General features: G+C 58.4%; 1 protein-coding gene across 3 annotated transcripts in view; it reads left to right on the plus strand.

The window, feature by feature from the left end:
• Positions 1-26,491, plus strand: part of DSCAML1 (DS cell adhesion molecule like 1) — a 95,074-nt gene that overhangs the window by 59,943 nt on the left and 8,640 nt on the right. For 2 of the 3 annotated variants that reach the window (XM_072918264.1, XM_030290889.4), the window contains exons 4-24: positions 5,475-5,621; positions 6,878-7,156; positions 7,821-8,096; positions 8,612-8,908; positions 10,856-11,128; positions 14,021-14,299; positions 14,489-14,608; positions 14,745-14,921; positions 19,323-19,522; positions 19,792-19,888; positions 19,999-20,127; positions 20,512-20,679; positions 20,850-20,920; positions 21,786-22,026; positions 22,893-23,039; positions 23,112-23,267; positions 23,805-23,944; positions 25,073-25,226; positions 25,412-25,529; positions 25,618-25,781; positions 25,964-26,062. In XM_072918264.1, coding sequence (XP_072774365.1) covers positions 5,475-5,621; positions 6,878-7,156; positions 7,821-8,096; positions 8,612-8,908; positions 10,856-11,128; positions 14,021-14,299; positions 14,489-14,608; positions 14,745-14,921; positions 19,323-19,522; positions 19,792-19,888; positions 19,999-20,127; positions 20,512-20,679; positions 20,850-20,920; positions 21,786-22,026; positions 22,893-23,039; positions 23,112-23,267; positions 23,805-23,944; positions 25,073-25,226; positions 25,412-25,529; positions 25,618-25,781; positions 25,964-26,062 — 3,732 coding nt within the window. Of the gene's footprint in view, positions 1-5,474; positions 5,622-6,877; positions 7,157-7,820; positions 8,097-8,611; positions 8,909-10,855; positions 11,129-14,020; positions 14,300-14,488; positions 14,609-14,744; positions 14,922-19,322; positions 19,523-19,791; positions 19,889-19,998; positions 20,128-20,511; positions 20,680-20,849; positions 20,921-21,785; positions 22,027-22,892; positions 23,040-23,111; positions 23,268-23,804; positions 23,945-25,072; positions 25,227-25,411; positions 25,530-25,617; positions 25,782-25,963; positions 26,063-26,491 lie in introns of those variants that run through there. The other variant, XM_030290892.4, reaches the window with a different exon arrangement.

The following is a 26,491-nucleotide window of genomic DNA, read 5'->3' on the forward strand; positions in this document are numbered from 1 at the left end:
TTGGTGGGTTTTATACGTTTTTATGCCTGCCGTAATCCCAGCCCGCTGCAGCTCAGCGCTGGGAGAGGGCTGGTGATAGAGCCGGAGCAGACGGCACTATTTTGTGGGAATTGTCACTCTAGTAATACCCAGCTCTGCTGGGAAATAGAAATCCAACCCTCGCTGGCGTGCGGCGTGGGGAGCCGGGCTCGGCAGCTGCCCCGCGCCCCTGCCAGCCCCGCACCCGATGCTCCGGGAATGCCTTTTCCTGGCATCGCCCTCCCCCTCCCCAGCTTCCCTGCCCAGCCCCTCCCTCCCCCCTGCTTCCCACCACATAATGAGTTTGATAAGAAATTGTCTCGTTAACAGGATTAGCCATGGAAATCTCTAGTCCCCTCCTATTCATTTTGTAATGCTCTTCATCCTGTTCTGTAATTTTCTGCTGGTATTAGGCGGCTCCGGACCACCTCGGGAGAATAATTCCTCCTCTTTTGGCAGCGCCAGCGTGGCTGGTGACAGGGGCTGCTCCATGGGCAAGCCCCGTGCCCCCCCAGGGGATTCCTCCTCCTCCTCCTCCTCCTCCTCCTCCTCCGTGCTCCGGTTCAGTGAAAGTGTGTCACTCCCAAAGTCGCTTACGCGAACAAACCCAAGTGTCCCCAAACACGGCTGGGTTTCACTGCCAAGCGCTCCGGTGACTCAGAGGTGGATTAAAACCCGGAGAGGCAAACTGTGCTCTCCCTCACACCCGTGTGAATCCATTTCCGTGGGCAGCATAATTCCGGATTTACTTCTAGGAACATGACTTGCAAGACTGGCCCTTGGGTAAATAATGACTCGTGATTTAATAACTCCTGCCAGCCCTGCAGGATACCTCACTTCCGAGGGAGCTAATAGAGAGAGATCTTTCCTAACATCTGTTTTCCCAATTTTGCCAACTCTTGAGCCTGCATCTGGGAAGCAGCGCCCAGGCAGCAGAAACTGCCCACTGCCAGTGAGTCCAGTGAGGATGGAAAACATCTGGGAAACTCGGTGTTCCTGGTGCTGCACTCCAGCATGTGCTGGCTGCTCACACCTGGGTGCAGGACTGGCAGTGCCAGCTCCTGGTTATGCCCATCCCATGTTTGCTGTGGTGTGTGCTTTCCCAAGCCCTGATAAGAAAATCCCTGGTTGTGCTGGAAAACCTCTCCACTAGCACAGCAGTCGGTGTGCAGTGTCCTGGGCACCCCGCAGGGCAGGGTGACAGTTTGTGGTGACACATGTCCCTGGTTGCCATCCTGTAGCAAAACACTGATGCTCAGAAATCCCCTCCAGTGTTTCCTTTTGGATTTTTTGGCCTGTCAGATCCCCGGAGCACCAGGAGCACAGCAGCTGCTGGACAGCGGTGTGACAGTGACATCCTCCTTGTAAACCTTTCCTCTTTTTGCTTCTCTCTCTTGTTTCACGTCTCCCTCTCAGAAAAGCCATTTAAATGTAATTCTGCTCTTAAACCCTCTCCCTCATGCATGCCTAATGAACAGCCGGCAGAGGTGCCGGAAAGGGCCCGGGCAGGATTCAATCTCGCCGAGTGTCGACAAGTCATTTGGAAGGAGCCCTGGGAGCGCGCCCAGTTTTATTACAGCGTAATTAGAAATAAAATCTTGTTGCGGGAGGAGAATGAGAGATGGGTGTTAATCCTGTAACGGGAGGAGATGGAGCCATGCTTATTAAGGAGATTAGGGAGGGGAGGTGGAAAGCATCAGGACTCCCCGATTCCCACCCCCTCTGCTGGTCCCTCTGCCCTGGCTCCCGCAGAAACCATCAGGTCGTTCTGTCGGGAGAAGGGCCGCTGCTCCTGGAGGAGGATGAGGAGGAGAGGAGGGTGAGGAGGAGAGGAGGAACCCGTTGGTGCAGAGCCCGAGCTGCTGGCTCAGCTGGCACCACTCGCGGTACAAATGCCCACGACTCTTCCAGGTGGGAACCTTTGGCTGAGCTCGCAGCTCTGCTGCCTTTGGAAGGGCTGTGAGCAGCGACAGCCCTACAGCTCCCCTGGGATCCCCACGGCAGGCAAACACGTAAATAAATCTGTCAGATTTGTGCAGGTCCTATGAAATTTGCATTGGGCTCAGGTTACGGCTCCTCTTTAACATCTCCGCCGGGGAGGGATGCAGAGAGCTTTCATCTCAGTGCCCGCTCCAGGCCCCTCTGCTCTCAGCATTTGCTGTGGCACGAGCTGGGCTCAGCCTGCTGAGATAAAAGGCCGCTGTGGTGCATGGCCACGATGCCAGCCCGCTCCTGTGCCCTGTGTCCCCTGCCCCGCCGGGCACTGTCCCAGGGCTCGCTGTCCCCGGGAGGGAGGTGGTGATCAGTGCCATGGGGCAGGCAGGAGTTTCCATCCCGGCTGGGTTTTCTGTGGGTGTTCCTTGTCCGCAGGCGAGCTCCATGCCGGGCAAATAGCACCCTGGAGCAGCAGCCACAGCAGAAAAGTGCCACTGTGGTGGAAAATTACAGGCTTTGCTCTTTGGGGCTTCCCCCTCCGTGCCTTCCCCCCGGGAGGCGTTTGTCACTTTAAACGCGGCCAGAAATAGCACCAAACAGTTATTGGATTTGGCCGGGATGCCTTGGGATGCACATGCTCCGAGTATGGCTAATTCATAAACGCTGGCACCTATTGATTCTGCAGAGTACCAGGGGAAAGTTATCTCATTAGTCTTATGAACTATAAACCGTGCTCCCTCCTGAAGCCCTGACCCCGTTGTTTTGATAAATCTATATTGGATAGAGCAGGAGCTGGTAACCTGCATCGACTGTAATCTTTCTCTTGGAATTGGGAGCCCCTTGGGAATGATGCTGGGCTTTCAGGGCCACCACTGGCAGCTGGATGTGGGAGAGGTGTGTGTGCTCAGTGACACCCCACAGGAGAGCCCCCCTCTCACCCTTACGCTTTTCCCCAGGTGAGGGGCTAGGTACTGGGAATTTAGGTAGAATTAACTCGTGGTGGGCTCTTGCTTTGATCCAAGGGCTTTGGTGAGGTATCTCCAAAGGCAGCAGCTCAAGTAGCTGGAACAGTTATTAGAGGCACATCACTCCAGCCTGGCCATGGATGTGCTCCTCCGTCCTCTCCTTTCTGTGAAGCCTTTCCACCTCCTGGCAGTCAGAGAACTCTGATTTTAGTTTTTAGTTGGAGACCTCCGACGTTAATCCGCCTGGCAAACTCAAACTCAGCAATAAGACATTTGGGTGAGGGCTGTTGGAGCCGCTTACATCAGTTACAGCCCCGCATCTGCCCTGAACCAGCAGAACGTTCCTCGACAGAGCCACTTGTCCCCTCCCAGGAAAAAAATAAATAAAGAAAGAAAGAAAGAAAGAAAAAAAAAGGCAAAGGAAGCTGCGCTGTCAGCTTGGGTGGATCTCACACGGGATGAGCAGCAGCACCACACTGTGCAAGAGGCAGATGCCTCCTGTCACACCACGGTGGAGACGTGGATCCTAAACCCGCAGGGTTTCTGCCTGTTCCTGTCCCCGGGGAGGATGTTATGGCTGGAGCCCCATCCCAGAGCCCGGAGCTCGGGCACAAGGCTTTGTTGGCAGCCCAGCGTGGCAGCACAGGGCTGTGCATCCCCAGGCAGGGCCGCGTGTGAGGCTGTGGGCTGGGGCTGCCAGCGCTTGGCAAAATCCAGCCCCGTTCCCATGGAAACCGGCTCCCCCCATCTCAAATTCCAGTGCAGCCGATGTTCTCGGCTTACTGGTTTGATGGGAGATGAAAAATTAATGTTCTATTTGCATGCTGTGCTGCGGGACCCCTCCCCCTGCCCTTCCGCGGGGGTCGCACAGGCCCAGGGGTGGCAGAGCACCTCTGGTGCCAGCTGCGGGCTGCTGCGGGGCACGGGCTGCCCTGCTGTGCCATGGCGTGGAGGTTTCACCTGAGGTTCCGGCTGGTGAAGCCCAGAACCCTCCGAGCAGGGATGGAGTCACCGGGGTGTTGCTGGAGATGGGATGGCAGCTCCTGCTCCCGCTGCTTCCAGGGAGGATCAGCACAGGGTGCCAGCCTGGCAGGCTAACTGTGTTAGCCACAGTTGATTGGCATTATGATTCATTATTTGCTGTTTCTTTGCTGTTTGCAGTCCCCCACTGTCTTGTATGGAGCACTTGGAGTCAAACACTCACATCTGGCTGAGCCAGGGCTGGAATGGGTGATGCCAGCACAGCTCGGCACTGCCATTGCCTTGGCTCGTGCCAGGGACACTCGTGTTCCCTGGGTGAGGATCCCTGCTGTCTGCTGCTCTGTCACCTGCAGTATTCGCAGGGAATTGGGCCTGGGGTCCTGCCCAGGGTGGGAGGCAGACTGCTCTGGGAGCATCTGCCTCTCGTTCTCTCTCACTCGTGCTTACTCTGCACTCCTGAGTTTGACCACGGAGCTTTGTTCTTGCCTAAATTGAGAACATCCAGGTGCTTCCAAAGGTGCTGGAAGTAGAAACAGTGGTTTGGCCTCATCAGCTAGATCCTGGCTTAGCAGGCATTGCGCAGGACTTGAGGGAGCCATTTGCAGATGCTGCTGATTTACAGGCTGGGTTTAAAGGTTTTCACTCTGAGCATTCAGCTGCACTAAATTACCTTCTGCAGTCGAGGGGTTTGGTGGGGGGTGGTTTGGCTGGCAGCACGGTGCAGCCGAGCAGATGGAGCATCCCATCCCAGCTGAGACTGGCACTGGAATAAACCCCAAAGCCCCACAGAGCTGGGGGTGGGAGCCTTGCTTGGCACGGAGGGGCAGGGCAAAGCGCTTTCCAGGTGGGCAGGGATCCTCTCCAGACCCTCAGCTTATCCTGCTCTCCATGTAGCCACTACACAGGCCTTTCTATTGGTGTTAATTACTGTTATAATTCACGATGAATTACAGGGGTCAGGAGCCAGCCAAAGACTCCTTCCCCCTGTGCCAGGCTCCAAAAACAGCTGCCCTGAGGGGGCTGCTCCCCCACCACCCTCCTCCCGGGGCTCCAACATCAGCTCAAACCCTTATTTGTTTTCACATGATTCTAAGTAAGTTAAGCTAATTATTAACTCAGCGGGACAGATTCACTTTTAATTGCCGCGTTGCCATGGCGCGCGTGGCACCGCGGCGGAGCAGCGTGTGCCAGAGCTGGTGCCACACGCTCTGCTCACCCACGGCCTGCCCGAATCGAGCCCAGGTGCGTGTAAAGAACCCCCAGAGCCACCTTTGCACCTGGGCAGGTGTCTGTGCTTGGCCAGGGTGAGTGATGGAGGGAGGGGTGCCCACGAACGCCGGGGCTGCTGTGGCACACGCGAGGTGTCTGCGGCTCACCCAACTTCACCAGCCTGCCCGAAACTTCAGCCAGAGCTGCACCCCGATGTGGTGGAGGTGCAGGGACGTGGAGGAGGGTCCCTCTTTCCCTGCCACAGCTCCGGTGCCAGCTCAGAGGGCAGGGGCTCTGCCTGACCCGGGTACTCAGCCTGGGGTCAGGGGAGGCTCGCTCACCCTTCTCCTCCCTTTGTGTCTCCAGAAAATAGGTTTTTTATTACTTCTTATGGAGGTTTGTACATATCGGACGTGCAGAAGGAAGATGCCTTGTCCACCTACAGGTGTATCACCAAGCACAAGTACAGCGGGGAGACGCGGCAGAGCAACGGCGCCCGGCTCTCCGTCTCAGGTGAGCCCGAGCGGCTGCCAGCGCGGCCGGGGGGCGGCTCCTGTGCCCGGGAAGGGGTCCAGCCATGCCCGGGAGGGGGTCCAGCCATGCCCGGGAGTGCCCAGCCCTGCCCGGTGCCCGCTCTGCCATCCCGCACAGAGAGCACTGGCACCGCCGCCTCGGGTCCCCGCAGCGAGGGGACATCCCGGAGCGGGCCGGGGGTCCCGTGGGGGCTGCGCAGGGGGCTGGCGGTGCCCGGGCCGTGCCCCCCGGCCCGCAGCCCCCCGAGCCGGGCGCGGCGGTGGCAGTGCCACGCGTCACCCCGAGCGGGAGGCGATGGGGCGGGCGGCGATGCGATGTGACAGCCGCGATGTGAGCAGCCTGACGCGATGTGACGAACATGCAAGCGATACTGCGGCGGAGGCAGTGCAGTCCGGAGTGCCGCTGTCTCGGGGCGCTCCCGGCTCCGCTGACTGCCCAAATTACTCCGCCAGGGAGGGAGGGAGGGAAGGAGGGAAGGAAGGAGGGAGTTCTCTCGGCGCAGCGCGCCCGCTCCCTGCCATACGCTGTTCCCATCCTCGGGTGCTCCCGCACCGGCTCCTCGAATTAACCCCCGGAGGGCAGGGAAGAGAGGCAGGGAATGCCGAATCCTGCCTCTCGGGGTCCCAACCTGCCACACGGTGCGTGGGCATCGCCGGGTGCATCATCCCCAATCCTCACGCTTCGATCCGGCCCGGTCCCCTCCTGGTCGCTGTCATTATTTACACGTCACGGCGTTTTACTTCTGCTTGGGAGTAATGAAAGAGGTTTCTTTCCCCTGGAATTTAATTTCACGCCTGAGACTTAGTGATTAATTTTCTCCTTTCCCAGCTGCCTGATGGGCCCTTTTGCTTGTAAATTTTGAAATGTGCCACAAAATTTGTGTATTTTGCACCAATTAGGTGTCACCTTGAGTAATTCCTCCGATGCTGAGTTTATTCCTCCCATCAGCTATTTAGGATGTGGTTTTCCTCCCACCTCCACCCGTGCCTGGTGTCCTGGCTGCCAAGGGCTGTGCTGGCCTGGTGGGACAGGGCACCCCATGCTCAGCAAGGATAATGGGGTGCACCCTGCACTGCTGTATGGCAGAGCCACCAGCTCAGGGGAGTGGGGAGAGCCTGGCTCTCGTGGATGGTGCTCACTGGGCACTGTGTCACCATGCCAGGGTGTCTCCCGGTGTCCCTGAGACACCTCACTTCCCCCTCTTCCCCGGGTGAGCCCATCTCCTCTCCCACCAGACCCGGCGGAGTCCATCCCCACGATGTTAGACAGCTTCCAGTCGCGGGAGGTGAAGGCGGGCCGGCTGGTGGAGCTGCCCTGCATCGCCTCGGGTTACCCCAACCCGGCCGTGCGGTGGATCAAGGACGGGCGGCCGCTCCCCGCCGACAGCCGCTGGACCAAGCGCATCACGGGGCTGACCATCAGCGACCTGCGCGTGGAGGACAGCGGCACCTACATCTGCGAGGTGACCAACACCTTCGGCTCCGCAGAGGTCACGGGGACCCTCACGGTCATAGGTGAGAACCGGTGGGGTGTGGGGTTCAGTCCTGCTGCCTTCTGACACGTTGTCAGTATACAGCTTTAGGGGTTTATACAGCTGTGTAAACAACAGCCTTGTGTTTTGGCACGGTGTTCGGCTCACTGGAAGCCACTGTCTTGCACATGTCCGATGTGTTGGGTGCTTCTGTGCTTTGCTTTGTTGATTTACATAAAATTTATGTCGATTTACATAAAATAAGCTCTAGCCAAACAGTAAATACCATCTGGGCAGGCCAAGCATTCATCACGTGCTGTTTTCCTGGGGGTTCCTCCTGTCACCAGGATCCTGGCAGTACCAGAGCCACTGTGCCTGCCTTACCTGGAGCACAGTGCCAGCCAGGCCCCGTCAGCCTGCTGGGAGCCAGCCTGGTGTGTCCCCAGCTCTGCACTGTGCCTGTCACATGGACCACATCTCCTTCCAGCCATCCTGCCACCTCCCCACCGTGCCCCCAGCCTGGGGCTGATGTTAAAAGCAGGGGCAGTGAGGACGGTGGCAGGGCCACCTGCCTTATTGTGCGGTGACATTTACCACGCAGCCGGGCTGGCGCTCCCGGGGCAGGAGGAACAGAGAGCGCGCAGCGGGGATGAGCTGCCTCCTGCAGCACTGCCCGGCACCGCCAACGCCTCTCCCCTCTCTCACAGACCCTCTGCGTGTGACCCTCACACCAAAGAAGCTCAAAACGGGCATCGGCAGCACCGTCATCCTCTCTTGTGCCCTCAGCGGGTCCCCCGAGTACGTCATCCGCTGGTACCGCAACACGGACCTGGTGGCGGTGGATGACTACATCTCCATCCGGGGCATCAGCAACGAGACCCTCCTCATCACGGCCGCCCAGAAGAGCCACTCCGGGGCCTACCAGTGCTTCGCCACCCGCAAGTCCCAGACGGCACAGGACTTCTCCATCATCATGCTGGAGGGTGAGCAGGCTTCCCGAGCTGGGGGCTTCTTCCTCTGCCCCTCTCTGAGGGGATGCTTTGTGCATGGCTGGAGGGCAGGGACCTCCAGGCACTGGGGTGGGGGTCCTGAGGCTGCTGCCACTCTGTTCCTGGGCTCTGTGTGCTGTGTGCAGGGGCGCAGCATGGCCGGGATGGGGAAGGGCCAAAATAAGTGTGGACTTGCCATCCCCAGCCCCTGGGCACCCCATTTACCAGGCAGCCCTCCCTGGTTCAGCTCACCAAGTGTTTGGACAAGGGATGGGCTCTGCTGAGGGAGATATCCCCTCAAGCTGGCATCTGTATCAGCCACCGTGTCCCCTCTCCCCCGTCTGCATCTCCCTGCCACAGGGACAGCGGCACAGCCATGCGTGTGTCACCAGCTGGGCTGCTGTCCTGGCTGAACCTGGGGTGGGAGCTCAGTGCCATGCTGCTGGCGGGTGACTGCTGCTGCCTGTGGCTGCCGTTCCCTGACCCCCGTCCCGCTGGGTGCCCCCCAGATGGGACCCCCCGCATCGTCTCCTCCTTCAGCGAGAAGGTGGTCAACCCCGGGGAGCAGTTCTCCCTGATGTGTGCCGCCAAGGGGGCCCCGCCACCCACCGTCACCTGGGCGCTGGACGACGAGCCCATCCCGCGGGACAGCGGGCACCGCTCCAACCAGTACACCATGTCCGATGGCACCACCGTCAGCCACATGAACGTGACCGGCCCGCAGATCAAGGACGGCGGCGTGTACCGGTGCACCGCGCGGAACTCGGTGGGCAGCGCCGAATACCAAGCGCGAATAAACGTAAGAGGTGCCTGTCTACTTTTAAATATCAGAATAGGACTTTTACTGGGCTTTTTGGTTTTGGTTCTGTTCCCCGGCTGACCGCTCCTCCTCGCCTCTCCCTCTTCTTCCCGGCCGTGTGGGTGTCCCTGGCTACCCCAGCCTCACTCCCTGAGCCCTGCCCCACTCCTTGCACACCTGCAGGGTTGAGCTTCTCTGGTGCTCAAATCAGGGAGCTCAACAAAGTGGAAAGCAATTCCAGAGGCTCGGAGAGCTGGAGCTTGGCTTTGCAGGAGTCAAAGGGCAGCACTGTCCACACTGGGATCCACTCTCACTCTGCCAAGCCCTGCCTTGGGGTCTGCACAGGGTGGGCAGGCACCCCCCAAGGGACCCCAAGCATGGAGAAGGAGGTGGCAGGCCCAGAAGTGTCCCAGGTGCCCTGTGCTCTACCAGCTGCCCCCGTTCCCTACAGGAGCCCCACTCCTTGGCAGCCACCACGCCTGGCGGCACCAGGATCTCCGTGACAAACGATGATGAGGCAGCACGTGAAATCGTGGAAAATGAGCTTTGATTTGTCATGTCTGTATTTTCTTTGTCTGCTAAAAGCCATGGCCGCGTTAATCACCGTGTTATTACGGCTGCAGCGCGTTGCTCGGTGTGTTCCGGGGAGCGCTCTCAGGCGCGGGGTGTGCTGTAAGCCCCTGCCCATTAATAATCCCCAATTAAAGCTCCCAGGCTTACAGGTGGGAGCGAGACAAGATAAGGGAGCGTTTATTTGTCTGCTGAGAATGAGGGTTGAAGGGCTGTGTTTGTCTGTGTCTCAGGTTTGAAATGGATCTAGTGGCTTTTTGGCTGGGATCCCAGGAGAGTCGGAATTTTGCTGCCGTTTACTGCTGAATTTGGAGGAAGTTCATCCCTCAGCCAGGAGAAGCCAGAGCAGCGTTTTCAATGAGGATGTTCCCTTGTCTCCCTTTTTCCCCTCTCTCAGCTCTTGATGGGCTGTCACTAGATAAGATTCGGGTTTCTTTTTCAGTGGCACAGAGCATGTCCCTCAAACAGGCCCAAGACATGGTTACAAAGCAAGATGCTAATTCCTTTCTTCCTGCTCCTTCTCTTAACGTGTCCTAGAATGAAAGACACTGTCCATCAGCTGATCCTGAGTGCCTGTTAAACTGTTATCTTGCTACACCCTCAGGATGAGGAGTCAAGACAGGGTTAATCTTTAGATTACTTTGCTATTTTATGCAGCGACTGGGAGAACAATGTAATTATTGATGCATGAAACCTCTCGTTTAAAGGCTCACCTGCAGCATTCTCCCAGTCCTCAGGCAGCTCCAAAGCCAGACACAAACTGCTGGCTGTCTGGCTTTCCAGTGACACGCAGGTTGGCAGAGGGGGCACAGAAAGGTGGGGTTCAAGGGGGTGTGAAGTGTTTTTGCCAGTGGAAGTCATGTTCCCATAGCAGCTCTTGCCAAGGATGTTTAGCACAATGCAGGCAGCTTCCTCCTGGGAGAGGCAGAGAGAGGCTGTGGTGGTGGGGGGGCTTTCCCCATCTCTCCCATATCTCTGGTGCTGCCAGAGGAGCCAGGTGGAGGCACCCTGGGCAGGCACAGTGCCCAGAGCAGAAAACAGACAGCATCTGACCTCCCGCAGTGGGCAGTGGTGCTGTGTGGGCTCAGCTCCCCAGCACTGGGGTGGGATTGCTGTTTGGAGCGTGGCTGTGCCCCGGGAGCACAGCCCTGTTGGTGGGGAAGGGAGAGTAGCTGCAGCCGGAGGTCGCAGCCGAGAGCAGCTGTCCCCACACGAGCTGAGAGGAGCCCGTGCCGCCTCCTCACCCAAACCAGGCTGCTCCTGGCTGCCCTGGTCACCTCCTCTGCCTGTGGAGCTCGCTCTGGAATAGCAGCAGATCTGCATGCAAGCAAATGGCCCTTCGGAATTAACCTAGCCTGCCTCTTCCTTCCTCCCCCATATGTAGGTCCCCCGAGCATCCGCGCCATGAAGAACATAACAGCGGTCGCGGGTAGGGACACTTTCATCAACTGCAGGGTCATCGGGTACCCCTATTACTCCATCAAGTGGTACAAGGACTCTCTGCTGCTGCCCGATAACCACCGCCAAGTGGTCTTTGAGAACGGCACCCTGAAGCTGATGGATGTCCAGAAAGGCATGGATGAAGGAGAGTATCTGTGCAGCGTGCTGATCCAGCCCCAGCTCTCCATCAGCCAGAGCGTCCACGTCACCGTCAAAGGTGAGAGTACTGCTGGGGACACTTCCCTGGATGGCAGGGAGAGCTCATCCAGGTTGCTTTTGGGATCTCCCTGAAGTGGGATGGAGGCAGAGGGGCACACAGGGGGAACTGCATGGCCAGGTGGTGGCTGTGCTCTGTAGTCCCCAGGCATGGGAGCTCATGGGATCTGGCTTGGCTACCTGGTCCTGCCTGCCACCAGCAGCTGCCCCGAGCCACGCTGTATCCATTTCCCCTTACAAGTGATGGAGCAAGGATTTATGGTGTAAACATAACGTATTAAAACATCTAACCTTTGCTTGGATCACCTTCACCGATGTTTTTCTGTGTGTGCTAGCTTTTAAAAAAATAATACTCTCGGTCTTCCAAGCACACAGAACATCTTAAAAGCTTCTCCAGGCCATCAATTATTCAGCCCCATTGAGGGAGCTATCAGTCCTAATGAATTGAGGCGGATGCATTCCGTCCCAGTGACTGGCTGAGATTGCGCTGGGAGCGCGCGGTGCTCCCGGATTCCCATCCTCAGGAGTTCTCGGGTCGCCTCCGCCCGTCGCCAGCTCGGTGCTGGCTGTAAATCATTCAGACAAACACGGCGGCGCTGGGGACAGAGCTGGCCAATTGTCATCCTGCCTCTCACCCAGCGGGGGATCCGTGCACTGGATTTACTCTGATCCCCCTCCCTCCCCTCCCAGCCACCATTTTCTTATTAGGAATCAGGTTAGCGAGGAGCGCATCAAGCTGATTAGAGATGCCACCGCTTGATTAGCTGCTGCTCTTCTCCCAGGCTTCCAAAGGGGAGGGGAGCCTGTGGATAACCTGTCTAAGGGCAGTGCAGGAAGGTCTTCTCACCCCTGGGGTCTGCAGGGCTTGGCCAGCCCTGCTTTCTTCACCTCACATAAATCCCTGTCCACGTGGAGCCCCAGGGCTTGGAAAGAGGCCAGAGATGTTGGTCGTGTCTTGGGACAGCTGGGACAAGCAGGGCTGATGTGGGGACATCATCTCAGGGTGTTTGTGAGCACTTAAATAACGGGATTCACTGGGAGGTGCCCTCAGAGGTGCGGGATGCTGAAGTTCAGTTGAGGATTTGTGTACCCTGGAAGGAACTGCCACTGAACCCTTCCCAGTGTGGATTTACTGCCTCGATTAGTGGCCAGTGACAGGCTGAGGAAGGCAAGCAGGCTGGAGCATGGTGCAGCACGGGCCAGATGTCTTCATTCCACTGCTGGAGATTTACACCCAGCCCTGCTGGCTGAATTCCTCATTTCCTCTGGCCCTTGGATAAAAGGCCTGTGGAAAAGAATAGCAAAGGCCCTAGAAGAGAGTCAGAGAGTGAATAAACATAAAACTGTGTAACGCAGGGTGGCATGGAGCACCATAAAGCTTTTACGGCCCCAAGTGCCTGGTGACCACATGAAATTCCACCTATGAGTTACACAGGTCCTTCTGATCGCAGCAGTAAAAGCTTTACAATTCCCTCTGCTCTCCCCAGGAACAGGGATGTGCAGGCAGCCCCAGCCCTGTGCATGAGCCCCTGCAAGGCTTTGCTGATCAGGGGTGATGCTGGAGCCTCTTCCCTGCACTTCCCCAGCAGCACAATCCAAACTCCAGCCTCCTCCAAGGTGCCCTGACAGCTCCTTATTCCTGCAGACATTTTTGAAGGTTTTAATTAATCCCATGTGGGTTGCCGCTGGCCTGGAGCTCCCACACAGCTCTGCTCGGGTGGCTGCAGAGTTTCGGGGAGCTGACACAGTGCCAGGGCACTGTGGGGCGATGCTTCACCCCACAGGAAGGCAGAGGCTGCTCGCAGGGTCACCTCTGGACTGGAGCTGCTGGGATGGGCTCTGTGGAGCAGGGTGCTCCAGGCCACAGGGAAGTGAGAGCCTGGAAGCTCCTGAGAAAGGAGAATCACAGTGGGAAGTGATCTGGGAAGGAAAGGGGAGTTGTGAGCTCTGTTTGTGGGAAGCTGGAGCAGGGAGAGCGGCTGGAGGGGCGTGTTTGGAGAGGCGTGGTCCACAAGCCCATCCGCGCTCTGCAATAGACTGCAGAGCATTCCCAATTAATTATTCATTAATTATGGAAAACAGGCAGCACTGGCTCCATGGCTCTGGCAGCTCGAGCCACGTTGCTGTCGCCGGCAGAGGGACAGGCCAGCCCTGCCTGCACCTGCCTGCCCGAGCCGGTGGCTCCCACCTTGGGGACAGCGACAGCTGCTGCTCGCCATGCTCTGGACAGGCAGCAGTGCCAAAACCTGAGTGATGGGACAGGCCCAGGATGGAGCTGGGGGCCCAGGGAGGTGCGTGGGGGTACGGGGAACTGCCCCATGCCTGCACGGGAGGGCAGCTCCCTGCTGCCGAAGGGACAATTGGCAGGCTGCTAATTTAATTATGGAGACTGCAGAACAAGGATCTCATCTACCAGGTGCTGAGCCTTGTTAAGCTAATTGTCTCCCTCTCTCTGCTTTCTTCCCCCTCCCACATTGCCAGAGATGCTGCAGTTGCCTAATTAAGTTATCAGAAAGATAATGGCTGGTTCTGAATCTAGTGCCTTTAAGAAAAGCATCCATCTAATAATGGCTTTTCTGGGAGTGGATAAATGCTGAGGTGGAATTTTGGGTGCCACGTGGCTGGGGGTGGCCGGGGCTTTCCCCAGTGCAGGGTCAGCGTTTCTCTACACCACTCTCAGCAGGGTGGCCCTGCCAGGTGGGAGAAGTCTTCCTGCTGTTCTCTGCTTGATGGCACCTCCTGCTGTCCCCTGGCCTTTTTCCTGGTGGAATCAAAAGCCTGGTTTAGTTTCTGGGCTTCTTCTCCTTCCCCAAGCCCCACTGCAGCCCATCCCCACTAAAGGAAGGTTTCCTGGGATGGGCTCTCCAGCATTCTCTGCCTCTTCCCTCGACAGTCCCTCCGCTGATCCAGCCCTTCGAGTTCCCGCCAGCCTCCATCGGGCAGCTCCTCTACATCCCCTGCGTGGTCTCCTCTGGGGACATGCCCATCCACATCACCTGGAGGAAGGACGGGCACGTCATCCTCTCTGGCTCTGGGGTCACCATCGAGAGCAAGGAGTTCATGAGCTCCCTGCAGATCTCCAGTGTCTCGCTCAAGCACAACGGGAACTACACCTGCATCGCCAGCAACGACGCTGCCACCGTCAGCCGGGAGCGGCAGCTCATCGTGCGGGGTGAGCCCGGGGCTGGCCACCACATCCCTCCCGCTCCTGGTGGGAGGGAGGGAGCTCAGTGGGGAGCAGAGGGAATTTGGGAGGGTGAGGAGCAAGGCTGAGGCACGGGGTGCTCACAGGCAGTGGGGAGTGGTAGGGATCTGATGGGGATTTTCCGGCAGTGACCGTCCTTTCTCCCAAACTCCTCAGTGCCTCCTCGTTTTGTGGTCCAACCCAACAACCAAGATGGCATTTATGGAAAAGCTGGGGTGCTGAACTGCTCTGTTGATGGGTACCCCCCTCCCAAAGTCATGTGGAAGCACGCTAAAGGTAGGGATGGGTCACGGCAGGGTGTGGGGATGTCAGTGCACATGGGAGAGTCCCTCGGACTTGGCCACCCCAGCCCCGAGCCTCATGAGAGCTGCTCTGCCTCAGCTGAGCTCTGTGGCTCTGTGTCCCCTCCTAGGAAGTGGCAACCCCCAGCAGTACCACCCCATCCCCCTGACGGGCCGCATCCAGATCCTGCCCAACAGCTCCCTGCTCATCCGCCACGTGCTGGAGGAGGACATCGGCTACTACCTCTGCCAGGCCAGCAACGGCGTGGGCACAGACATCAGCAAGTCCATGTTCCTCACCGTCAAGAGTAAGTACCCAGGGCTGTGCCAGGGGCATCGGCACGGGGACAGGGACCTGCTCCTGGCACGGCCACAGCGCTGAGCCGAGGAGCAGAGCTGGGCACGGTGGGGGCGGCTGTGGGACACGGGGTCACCAGCAGAGCCTGGTCTGGTGCAGCCTCCCTCTCTGTTCTGAGAGCTCCAACCACACCAGCCGTGCTCCAGCCTCGGCCCCACGCATCCCCACGATCAATGCAGGGCACGGGAGGGCATTGATTCCTCCCCTCCAGGGACCCGCTTCCCTTTTTCTATTAAACACACTTTGTCTTTAATAAAACCAGGCAATCAATCTACATCATCCAGGAGGAAAGGAAATAGCTGGGCTGCTTTGACAGGGATGGGCTGGGAAGTGTTGTTAGACACCGTGTTTGAACTGTGTGTGTTATTGGATTGCTCTCCCGTTGCTATCAGCAGAATGTATAATTGCCAGCTCCGTCTTAGTTATTGGGCTCGTTGCTGCTGGGAGCATTCAAACCTCCAAAAGGAGGTGGTGGAGCGGGTCCAGAGCAATCACCCTCACTCCTGGTGTCTCCAGGAGGGGCTGGGGGCAGGACTGGGCTCAGAAGGACTAAACTTTGCCTTGACCACGCTGGGAATTAGGCAGCGAGCATGCTGTGCCAGAGGGGATGGACACTGGCGAAGCTGTGCAGCCACCACCCCCTGCTTGTCCACCCGGGTGCTGTGGGCAGAGGGGACCTGCAGCCTTCTCTGGTCACTGCCATGCCCTGGTCTCCCCTCCCCAGCCTGCTGCTTTCTTCCCCGACACCAGCAGCTGTTTCTCTCAGGGGCTTCTCCCCTCCTCACCCAGCCTCTGCCTTCCCAGGTTCCTGCTCCCCTCCCTGTCAGCTGTTTAATTTATCCCTGCAACTGATGAATCAAACCCAGCGACTTCAAACAAGGCACTTCAATGAGGTGCAGGTACAAAGTCGAGGCGATTAATCCCGAGCGAGCGTGCGAAGTCTGGGAGCCCGAGCCGGTGCTGTGTCCCTGCTAGCTCCTGTAATTGCATCCCAGGACAGGTTGCTTGCTGACTTGAATAGCACATAACCTTATTATGCGAGTGCTTTTGCATCTCCCCGAGCCCTCGGAGCCCTCGCTGCCTTTGAAAAGGTTTGGATGAATAGGTAGACGAAGCGCCACAGCCAATTAAGCATTAGATGGGCTCTTTGTTTTGTTTCATTTTGGGGTTTTTGTTTGTTTAGCGAAATGTCAGCCCAATTAAAGGGAGATCAGCACTGGCTTTCCCTGAAAGTCAGGCCACTGTGGGCTGAGTTAAATGAGAGTTAATCAGTGCCCAGACAAAGCGTGCTGGCGGTCAGCAGGGGAGAGGGCAGTGCCACAGCCAGCTGGTGTCACACATCCCCTGCCCTGGTGGCACAGCAAGGGGCTCCAGGGCTGAGCTGGGACAGCCAGGTGACACGCTGGGCAGTGTGTGCCCAAATTCCCTGGGCTTGGCAGAGCCAGGAGCTGCTGGATGCTGCTTTTGTCAGAGGGTGATGGGTAGGGAAATCCACCAGATTTGCCTGGAGACTGGCACCCGTGGGAATGAGGCTTTCCAGTCCCCTGGGTGCCCCTGGGCTGCCACAGCATGGCAGCCTGTCCTTCCCTGCCTTGGGAAGGAGTCCACCAGCACCCAGTGGGGAGTGGAAGGTGGGGAGTGCTGGAGTGTCTGAGCGTGTGCCCGAGGGGACAGCGGCACACCTGGGCGCAGGTGAGGGGCCCAGCAGCGCGTGATAAATGCCATTTAGCACATGGCTGCACACCTGCCGGTGTCGGGAGCGTGTGGGATGGGGACAGTCACATACGTCCCCGGGGGTCCTGCTGGCTGTGCCGCAGCGGCAGCACCCCTGGCATGGGGAGGGGGCTCCTCTGCCTGCTCGGGCCAGCGCCTCAATGCCAGGGGTCCAGCCAGGGGGCAGGCAGAGGGGTCTCTGTCCGTGGCCATGGCACAGCCCTCTTTGGAAGTTCGCTGCCACACAGCACGAGCATAACTGATTGCTTCCATGCAATTTGAATTAATCTCATGCTTCAGGTGAAACTCAGCTAATCAGTGTAGAAAGGAAGCTGAGACGGGTGCAATCAAATTAACATCACAGAGCCAGCTCCAAACAAGAAAGAGGGGGGCGAGGGAGGCAGGCACAGCCCTTGTCACCCTTGTCACCGTTCTCATTCAGTTGTCACCAGCGCCCTGTCAAGCGGCTCGTGCCCCAGCCGGGTGTGGGACGGCAGCAGCATGCTGGTGGCTGTCGCCTTCCTTTGTTCCCAGGCTTATCTCTGCCCAGCCAGCGGGACCAGCCTCTGGTTGTGGCCTTGTTAACAAGGCCGTGGGCACCGGGAGAGGCTGGGTGGGTGGGGTGTGCCCCGGTGGGCACAGATGGAGGGTGCAGGAGGTGTTGGAGGTGAGCTCTCCTTGAAGGAAGCCTGTCTGCCCAGGGTGCTGGATGAGCTGTGGATCGTGCCAGGTTATTGATGCCCCTGCACCCGGGAAGGCATCGCAGACTGGTTGGGAGCAGCCCCCAGCCACCCTTGGAGGTCCCTGCAGCCAGTCCCAAGCAGAGTGGTCTCTCTGCAAGCCGCAGAGCTGCTCCAGGGCAGGTGTTAGGCACCAATGCCCCAGTCTGTGCTATCCTCACAGCTGCTTGGGGTTTTCTTGGGGTTTGTTGTGCTCTTTTCCTGCTCTGGACTATGTGCAGCTCCCGTGGGACCCTGGCAATTGAGAGAAGTTGATATGTTTACATCCAAGGAGCTGCTTTTAATCAAACATCAATAAGTGCATTTCAGTGAAGCAGAGCCTGAAACGGAGCTCCTCTCCCGGGGCCTCTGCTCGCTGGGAAGGGGCTGGTGTAGCCAAGGCTGCTGCAGCCCTGAGGGGCTGTGCTGCCCCTTTGGCCCCACTGCCTGGCACCCTCTGCTGCTGCTCTGCCCTCCAGCCTGGGCAGGGACCACATCCCAGCGTCCCGGATTGCCAAACAGCAGCGTGGCCCCTCGATGGTTTTCCACGGCAGGGACAGTGGGCAGGAGCCTGGCAAGACTGCTGTCCTGCCAGGACAGGGTGCTGAGCCCTCCTCCAGCTGTGTGTGCCCTTGTGCTGTGCTCTGCAGTCAGCCCTGCCCTGGGGCAGTGCAGGAGCCCCCAGCTGTCCCTGTGCTCTGCCCTCACCCCATGGGACACTGGGCTGGGACAGTCCTTCCCAGGCCTGCCTCTGTCCCAGAGTGTCCCTGACCTGAAGCTGGGGCAGGCAGAGGTGTCAGGGCACTGGGGATGGCACAGGGCAGAGTTTGGAGAAGTCTTGGGCTGCTTCTTGTAACCCTTGGTGCCCCAGGCTGCATTGCCACCACATCCCCGCTCTTTGCTGTCCCCTGCCAGCTCGCAGGGCCGTGCTCCCCCTGGGGCAGGACTGTCACACGGGCACCAGGCTGGGCACTGCACTGTCCTGCTCCCCGCAAACTCCAGCAGCTCAGGAGGAAAGGTTTCCTTCGCTGTTAATTGAATTACATTGCCACAGAAAGCCGAGGAGTCGTAGCTCATTAGAGCCTCTTGTGTCCCATTAGAACAGTGTGTGTTGCCTTTGCGGATTGTCATTATCATACATTACTGCAGGACTCAGCACTGCTGTTTGTTTATGCATTACATTTTTTTCTGCTTACCCAGCCTGCCCTCAGTCCCCCAGCCTGTTCCTCCTGTGTGCTGCCTGCACAGCCAGCCCACTGCACGGCACTGGGGTGGCACAAAGGGCTGGGCTCCCGGAGCAGGGACGAGCCAGGCCAGGGATCAGTACAGCACCCTCGCAGCACTGATCAGCCACTGCACCCACTGCTCGAGCACCTCAAGGTGCTGCACCCCGGCCAGGTGATGACCACGGCACAGGGTGTCCCCATTGGCCCTGTTCGTATTTTGGGGTGGCTATGGAAAAAAAAATATCATTTCTGGCATCTGCAATGCAAAGGCGGCCTTGCTGATGGGAAATCACACTCTGTATTCTGCCCAGGTTTATACGAGTGAATTATGCAAATCCGTGATGGAAAACATTCTTCCTCTCATCCTCGGGAGTGTAAAACCTTAGTCAATAATTCATACCCGCACGTCTCAGACTGGAGGCTTTCTCTTCATTATAGTGTGCACTTGGTTATTTGTCTTTCACGTTTTATTGTCTACCCCGGTGTAATGCTATGCATTATAAAATTTATCTGCTTCATTATTTTATGATCCTGAGCTGTATAATGCAGCGAGACGGTTCCGCTTTGGGCTGCGGGGCCTCTCGGCGAGAGCCGCATGCGCCGTGTCCTCGGTGGGCTCTGCAGGGCCCGGCAGCCACAGGTGGCACCCGCCCGTCCCCCCGGGCACACAGGGGACACTTTGCCTCCCCGCAGTCCCGGCCATGATCACCTCCCACCCCAACACCACCATCGCCATCAAGGGCCAGACCAAGGAGCTGAACTGCACGGCGCGGGGCGAGCGGCCCATCATCATCCGCTGGGAGAAGGGGGACACCGTCATCGACCCCGACCGCAACATGCGCTACGCCATCACCACCAAGGACAACGGCGACGAGGTCATCTCCACCCTCAAGGTGAGGGTTGGGCGCCTGCCGCGGGTCTTGCTGGCTGTTGGAGAGAAGAAGGGAAGGTGTGGGGAGGGTATGGTGGCCCCAGGGGGTGTCACAGAGCCTGTGCTGGGCTCCCTGAGGGGCAAAGCTGAGCCCAGAGGGGTGTTGGGAGTGCCACGGGCGGGATTGCAGCTCCGGTCAGTGGCACTGTGGTGGGAGCTGGCAGGGGAAGGCAGGGCACAGCGCTGGGCTAGCTCAGTCTGAATTGGCTCCTCTCCCTGGAACACTGGCAGCTGAAACCAGCCGACCGCGGGGACTCCGTCTTCTTCTCCTGTCACGCCATCAACTCCTACGGCGAGGACAGAGGCTTGATCCAGCTCACTGTCCAAGGTACTCCATCCCCCCTGCGTGAGCCCTGCGGTGCAGAGCCTTCCTGAGAGGGTCCCCCAGCTCCTGGGGGCCTCCTGCCTGTGTTCCTAACCTGCCTGCGTGTCCCCAAGAGCCCCCTGACCCGCCGGAGCTGGAGATCCGCGAGGTGAAAGCCCGGAGCATGAATTTGCGATGGACGCAGCGGTTCGATGGCAACAGCATCATCACTGGCTTCGATATCGAGTACAAGAACAAGTCAGGTAGGTGACAGGGATGTCCCCTCCCCACGCCACGGTGGGGCTGGGGGCTGGCCTGCACAGGCAGGTGTGGGGCTGCCCCACCGGTGCCTCCAAGGGAATATTCTGCATCCCGGTTCCTTTGATGAAGAAAGGAGAGAGCAGCATTAATGAAATATGGTAATTTCTGTTGGATGGGAGCATTTGAAAGGGAATATTAAAAGAGACAATATTTGCAAAAAGTTGAACCCCAGCGCACAACAGCGAGAGAGAGAAGCAGCACCTCTCTGGGGGTACAAGAGCTGGAGGAGCCTGGGGACCCCACCTGCCCCATGGCCCCCTCAGCACTGCTGACCCTGGATGGGATTCAGGCTCTGACCCTTCCACCTCGCCCTCCTGCTCTTCCAGATTCCTGGGATTTTAAGCAGTCTACACGCAACATCTCCCCGACCATCAACCAGGCGAACATCGTGGACCTGCACCCCGCCTCCGTGTACAGCATCCGCATGTACTCCTTCAACAAGATCGGGCGCAGCGAGCCCAGCAAGGAGCTCACCATCAGCACCGAGGAAGCAGGTGCCTCCCTGGGCTCCTGGCCTGGGCGGTGGGGATGCTGGGCAGGGGGAACAGGGGGCTGCAGCCTGGGGGGAAGCTGGCTGAGGTGCAGCTCTCCTGAAGCCAGGGGATTTCCTGGTGAGGAGCTCCTGAACCTTCTCAATGTGCTTTTGTGTGTTTGTCTCTCTCAGCTCCCGATGGCCCTCCCATGGATGTCACCTTGCAGCCGATCACGTCCCAGAGCATCCAGGTCACCTGGAAGGTGAGTGAGGCTGGGATGGGGTGTGGGCTTTTTTTGGCTATGAGTTCTTGGCCAAATGCTGTCCCAGCTTGTCCTGAGACCCAGCATGTCATCAGTGTTACAAGAATCAGGAAGAATTCCCCAGGAAAAAGGAAAACCTGCAGGCTGGGCAAGCAGCTCACCTTATTGCTCAGGGCTCTTATCAATCATGTTTTACAACAAGCTCGTTATCTCGTTGGGCATCCGTGGGGAACCATGGGGCAGAGAGGATAAATATGTAAAACTCAAGTGCTGGGTTGCAAAGTGTTTGAGCAGAGATCAATAAAAGTTAGAATCGGATTTATTTTTCCAAAGCTGCCTAATGAAAAATAAAATTGATTATAAAGTTAGAACTTGGGAATGAACTGCTAAGTCAATAAATTTAGGGTTCCAGCTTCTCCCCCCACCTCCCCTTAAGCACTGAAAAACAGATTAATGAAAAGTAAGATTCCCTTGAAAGATAGGTCACTTCATTTTAGGAGTATTTCAGCAAGATGGATCGCCCTGGCATTGTAACATAAATTTGCAATCAAGCCTATTGATTTGTTAATGCTTCAGAGAAATATTGTTAAGATTGATCTCAATCTGGCCTCTCAGGTTGCCAGACTTGGGATTTCTCCTGCTCCAGCTGGGGAGTGGTGCTGTCCAGGCAGCACTTTCTTCTCTGGTGGCTCTGAGAACTCGCTGAACCTTTTTTATCATTATTTTGCCACTAAGTGAGAAGTAGGGAGGGAAGATATTTTCAAAGCCTTGAAAAAACCCACTGGGGAGAGGTGGTTGGGTCACGGAGCCCTGAGAGCCTCCCACCGCTGTGACACTGCTGTGTCCTGCCCTCGCTGTCCCTCAGGCCCCGAAGAAGGAGCTGCAGAACGGGGTGATCCGTGGCTACCAGATTGGCTACCGGGAGAACAGCCCGGGCAGCAACGGGCAGTACAGCATCGTGGAGATGAAGGCCACGGGGGACAGCGAGGTCTACACGCTGGACAACCTCAAGAAGTTTGCGCAGTACGGGGTGGTGGTGCAGGCGTTCAACCGCGCGGGCACGGGGCCCTCGTCCAGCGAGATCAACGCCACCACGCTGGAGGACGGTAAGGACGGCCCAGCGACCAAACCAGGTCCAGGTCCCACCCAGGGGACCCTCACCATCCCGTCACACAGGTCTGGGGTGGTGGCTGTGTGCACCCTCAGAGCTCCCAGGGAAGGACCCGGGAGCACAGGGCCATCGGGGCGCTCGTGGCACAGTTAAAGGGTGCACAGTGGATTTTGGCAGTGCTGAAGTGCCAGGCAGGTTTCCATCTGGGACACGGTCACTGGTGGCCTTGGTCATCTTAAAAGCAATGAGGAAAAAGTTTTGCAGTGTGTTTGCTGAGCAGTTTTTCATACTTAATTAAGGCTCTCGTTAGCCTGTCAAACCGCGATCGTTTCCTGGCTGCATTAGCACTCCTCCCGGGGTATTCAAGGGCCCCTGTTTTAGCAATAGTGTCTTTTCCATAATTATATTACCTTCATTTTGTTCAAACGGACTATCTGTATTAGTTTATTATACTCCGTCCCTAATTACATGGTGCTTATATTTTTGCACCTAAGTAATATGAAACAATAATCATTTTCAAAGAGGATCGTTACGGTGATGTATTATCATTTAAATGCTCATAAAAATTAGAGTTACCTCTTGCGGGGCAATGGGATCTAATTACCTCGCATCCAGTCAGCTCTCCCACTCTCCCCTCGCTGGGAAGCATCCTCCCTGTCACCACCAGCACAGGGTTCACACCCACCTCTGGCCCAGGAGAAGGAAAACTGCATGTTGGAGGCAGAGCACTGCTGGGCAGGCCTGGCTGAGGGCTCCCAGCAGCACAGCGGGGTCTGTGTGGGCGCAGTGTGGGACACGGCTCCTTCAGCCTGGCATCCCCAGCCTCCTGCTGATTGCCCTCCTCGTCCCTGCCCTCCCCAGTTCCCAGCCAGCCCCCCGAGAACGTGCGAGCCATCTCCATCACCTCGGACGTGGCCGTGATCTCCTGGTCGGAGCCCCCACGCAGCACCCTCAACGGGGTGCTCAAGGGGTACCGCGTCATCTTCTGGTCCCTCTACATGGACGGAGGTGAGCACACGTGGGGAGCAGCGGCAGGGGCACCTGGGGGGCACAGGGGCTGACGGGGCCTGTCTCCCACAGAGTGGGGCGAGATGCAGAATATCACGACCACGCGGGAGCGAGTGGAGCTGCGGGGCATGGAGAAATTCACCAACTACAGCGTGCAGGTGCTGGCCTACACCCAGGCGGGCGACGGCGTCCGCAGCAGCGTGCTCTACATCCAGACCAAGGAGGACAGTAAGTGGCTCTGCCACCCGCTCGTGCCGAGGGGCTGGAGCGGCTGCCGGGGCACGGGGGACACCCCCCGTGTACAGCCATGGGCAGGGCATTTCCCTTTCCCTTTTTTCCTTTTCCTTAAGTGCGGATATTTAAATATTTACACCCCGCCTGCCCTACTTTAATGCCATTAGCTCGCTAGCAGAGCATCCCTGGGCCTGTGTCCTAGGAAGCGCCAGATGCTGGGAGGGAGGTGCAGCTGGGCAGGGTACGGCTGACAGATTAAGGAGATGGCCATTAAAAGCCAATCATGGTTTCTAAAGCAGAGCTTGGGCTGCAATTAACCCTCCTGCCTCTGGCTCACACGGGGAGCCACCCATGGGGAGGTGTCCTGCAGGCAGACCTGTCCCTGCCTGTGTGTGACACCACCATTGCAGCTGCTTCCCAGGCTGTGGTTGGGGTGCCAGCCCCACAGCAGGGTGCTGTGACATCTCCCAGCTGGGCAGAGACACCTTGGAGACCTCCTGGCACCAGCTCAGCCGCGCTGTCCCCCCTCAGTTCCAGGTCCCCCAGCTGGGATCAAGGCTGTGCCGTCCTCTGCCAGCAGCGTGGTGGTGTCCTGGCTGCCGCCGGCCAAGCCCAACGGCATCATTCGGAAGTACACCATCTTCTGCTCCAGCCCCGGCTCGGGGCAGCCGGTGCGTGGTGGGAACGGGGCTGGGGATCACCACAGTGTGCCAGGGAATGCTGAGCTGGCCAAGCAGGAGCGGGAGGGAGAGCTGATGCCAGGCAGCAGCCGCAGCAAAGGCCTCTTGGGGTGCACTGCGGAATTGTCCAAGGGCATCCATGGGCACTGTGCAGCAGGGAATGGTCCCATCATCTCTCTGTTCCCATTCTCTGGCATCTGCCGTGCCCAGTGCTTGCTCCAGAGGGGGAACCATGCCAGCAGCTGACCGAAAATGAAATAGAAATCCAACCTGGCCCCATCCCTCCTTGGTGAGGGAGAGGTTGATGGGAGGTCTGCAGACTAGTGCTTATCAAAAGCTCCTTCTCAAACTCATTTCACTATCTGAGCCTCTGGTTTCCAGGGCAACATAATCTTTTCATCAAAGCAACTGGTAAAACCGCTGGGATCTGATATTGTTTTCTTGGCATCTTGTCAAAACTGTCATTTGGGTAAAAAAAAAATTATGTATACTATACAATATTCATATAGCTGTGTCTGCTTTGGGGTACGCTCACATCCGTGTCCCCACAAGGGCACACGCGTGCTGACAGTGAGCACACCGGTACCTGCCAAGTCATGTTTTAATGGATCCATCCTGTGCCACGGGGCTCGTGGAGCCCATCCCATGGTGCTGGCATGGTGGCACAGCCGGATGCTGTGCCAGGCAGTCCTCCCCTCGTTCTGTGGGGCAGGGTGACTTTGTCCCCGCTGTGATGGGAACTGGCCCCAGTGCTCGCACACAACCAGCCCTGTCCCCAGAGCCCCCGCAGGGCTGGAGCAGACGCTGTGGGCGATGCGGTGACCCCGTGTGGGTTTTGGGGGCCCCTTGGCCTCTCGCTGTGACCGCAGAGGGTTTGGGCCATCCCGGCTGGGGTTGCCTCCGGGCTGGCTCTGCTGCAGCTCGGCGGGGCCAGGGCAGTGTCCTTTCCCGGGAACAAGGATGCTGCACAGCCATCTGCTCCTCGGGCTCCCTGAGGAATCACGACACCAGCCGGCTCTGCCCGGCACTGAGGGATGAGAGCAGAGCCGAGCCGCTGCTCAGGGCGATGGGCTGAGGGTCTCACCGAAGCTTCACCTTCTCCCGTGTCCCCCTCCACAGGCTCCCAGCGAGTACGAGACCAGCCCCGACCAGCTCTTCTACCGCATCGCCCACCTGAACCGGGGGCAGCAGTACCTGCTCTGGGTGGCCGCCGTCACCTCCGCCGGCCGCGGCAACATCAGCGAGAAGGTCACCATCGAGCCCGCGGGCAAAGGTACGGGGGCTGCCAGCCTGGGGGACACCTCCGCTGCTGTGCCCTGCCCCGTGGTCTGCAGGAAACCACGGCTGGGTGACCCCAGGGCAGAGGAGGGGCAGCACTGGGGTCCCAGGTCTCCTTACGCCTCGGGGGATCTGCGCAGGGGGCCTGCCCCCCAGGCTGACCTCCTCCTTGCCCCCAAGCCCCCGCCAAGATCATCTCCTTCGGAGGCACCGTCACCACGCCGTGGATGAAGGACGTGAGGCTGCCGTGCAACTCCGTCGGGGAGCCGGTCCCTGCCATCAAGTGGACCAAGGACAGGTATGGAGGCGGCTGCCAGCCGTGCTGGGGGCTGGTGGCAGCCCTGGCTGTGCCACAGGCGGCTGACGTGCCCCTCTCCTCGTGGCAGCGAGGACTCTGCCATCCCGGTGACAGTGGACGGGCACCGCCTGATCCAGGCCAACGGGACGCTGGTGCTGCGCTCGGTGAAGGCCGAGGACTCTGGCTACTACACCTGCACTGCCACCAACACCTGGGGCTTCGACACCATCATCATCAACCTGCTGGTGCAAGGTGAGGGTTCCAGCTCCGTGCCTGCCCTGCACGGACGCGCTCCATCCCCACCCACCAGTGCCCGGGGTCTGTCCTGCACCAGGGGCTCCTGCTGGTCCAGGCACCAGGGCCACTTTTTTGGGGGGCACAGTTTGGGGCACTCTGCATGTGTGAGGTGCTCATGGGCTTTCCCTCCTCCCTAGTGCCCCCAGACCAGCCCCGCCTGACCGTCTCCAAGACCTCGGCATCGTCCATCACGCTGGCCTGGATCCCTGGGGACAACGGGGGCAGCTCCATCCGAGGTAGGGCTGCTGTGAGTGATGGGGCTGCTGCCAGCAGCTCACCCAGAACCATGACTGGTTCCATCCTCACAGAACATATTTTCAGGCACACCTTTTTTATCTGCACCTCAGTTTCCCCCTCTCCAAAATGCATCAGAAATGCTTCAGAGTGAGGTTGATGCCTCTGAGTCGTAGCAGGGGCTGCCAGCCCTGATGAGGGGTTTGTCAGGTGTTCTGGACAAGCTGCAGGGACCGATGTAGCTAAGGAAGGGCACATCACTGGGTGCTAAGGTGGTGGTGGCCAGGGCCAGCCCCGGTGCTGCTCCGTGTCTCCTGGTATTGGTGCCACTCTGAACCCAGCAGAGCAGGAGTTGTCCCACATCCCTGACAGGCTGGGGGCTTTGGGAGGGCTCCTGGAGCATCCCAGCTTTCCCAAGTCTCCTTTCTGCT

The sequence above is a fragment of the Taeniopygia guttata genome, chromosome 24 (assembly GCF_048771995.1).
Source record: "Taeniopygia guttata chromosome 24, bTaeGut7.mat, whole genome shotgun sequence".
Taxonomy (NCBI): Eukaryota; Metazoa; Chordata; class Aves; order Passeriformes; family Estrildidae; genus Taeniopygia; species Taeniopygia guttata.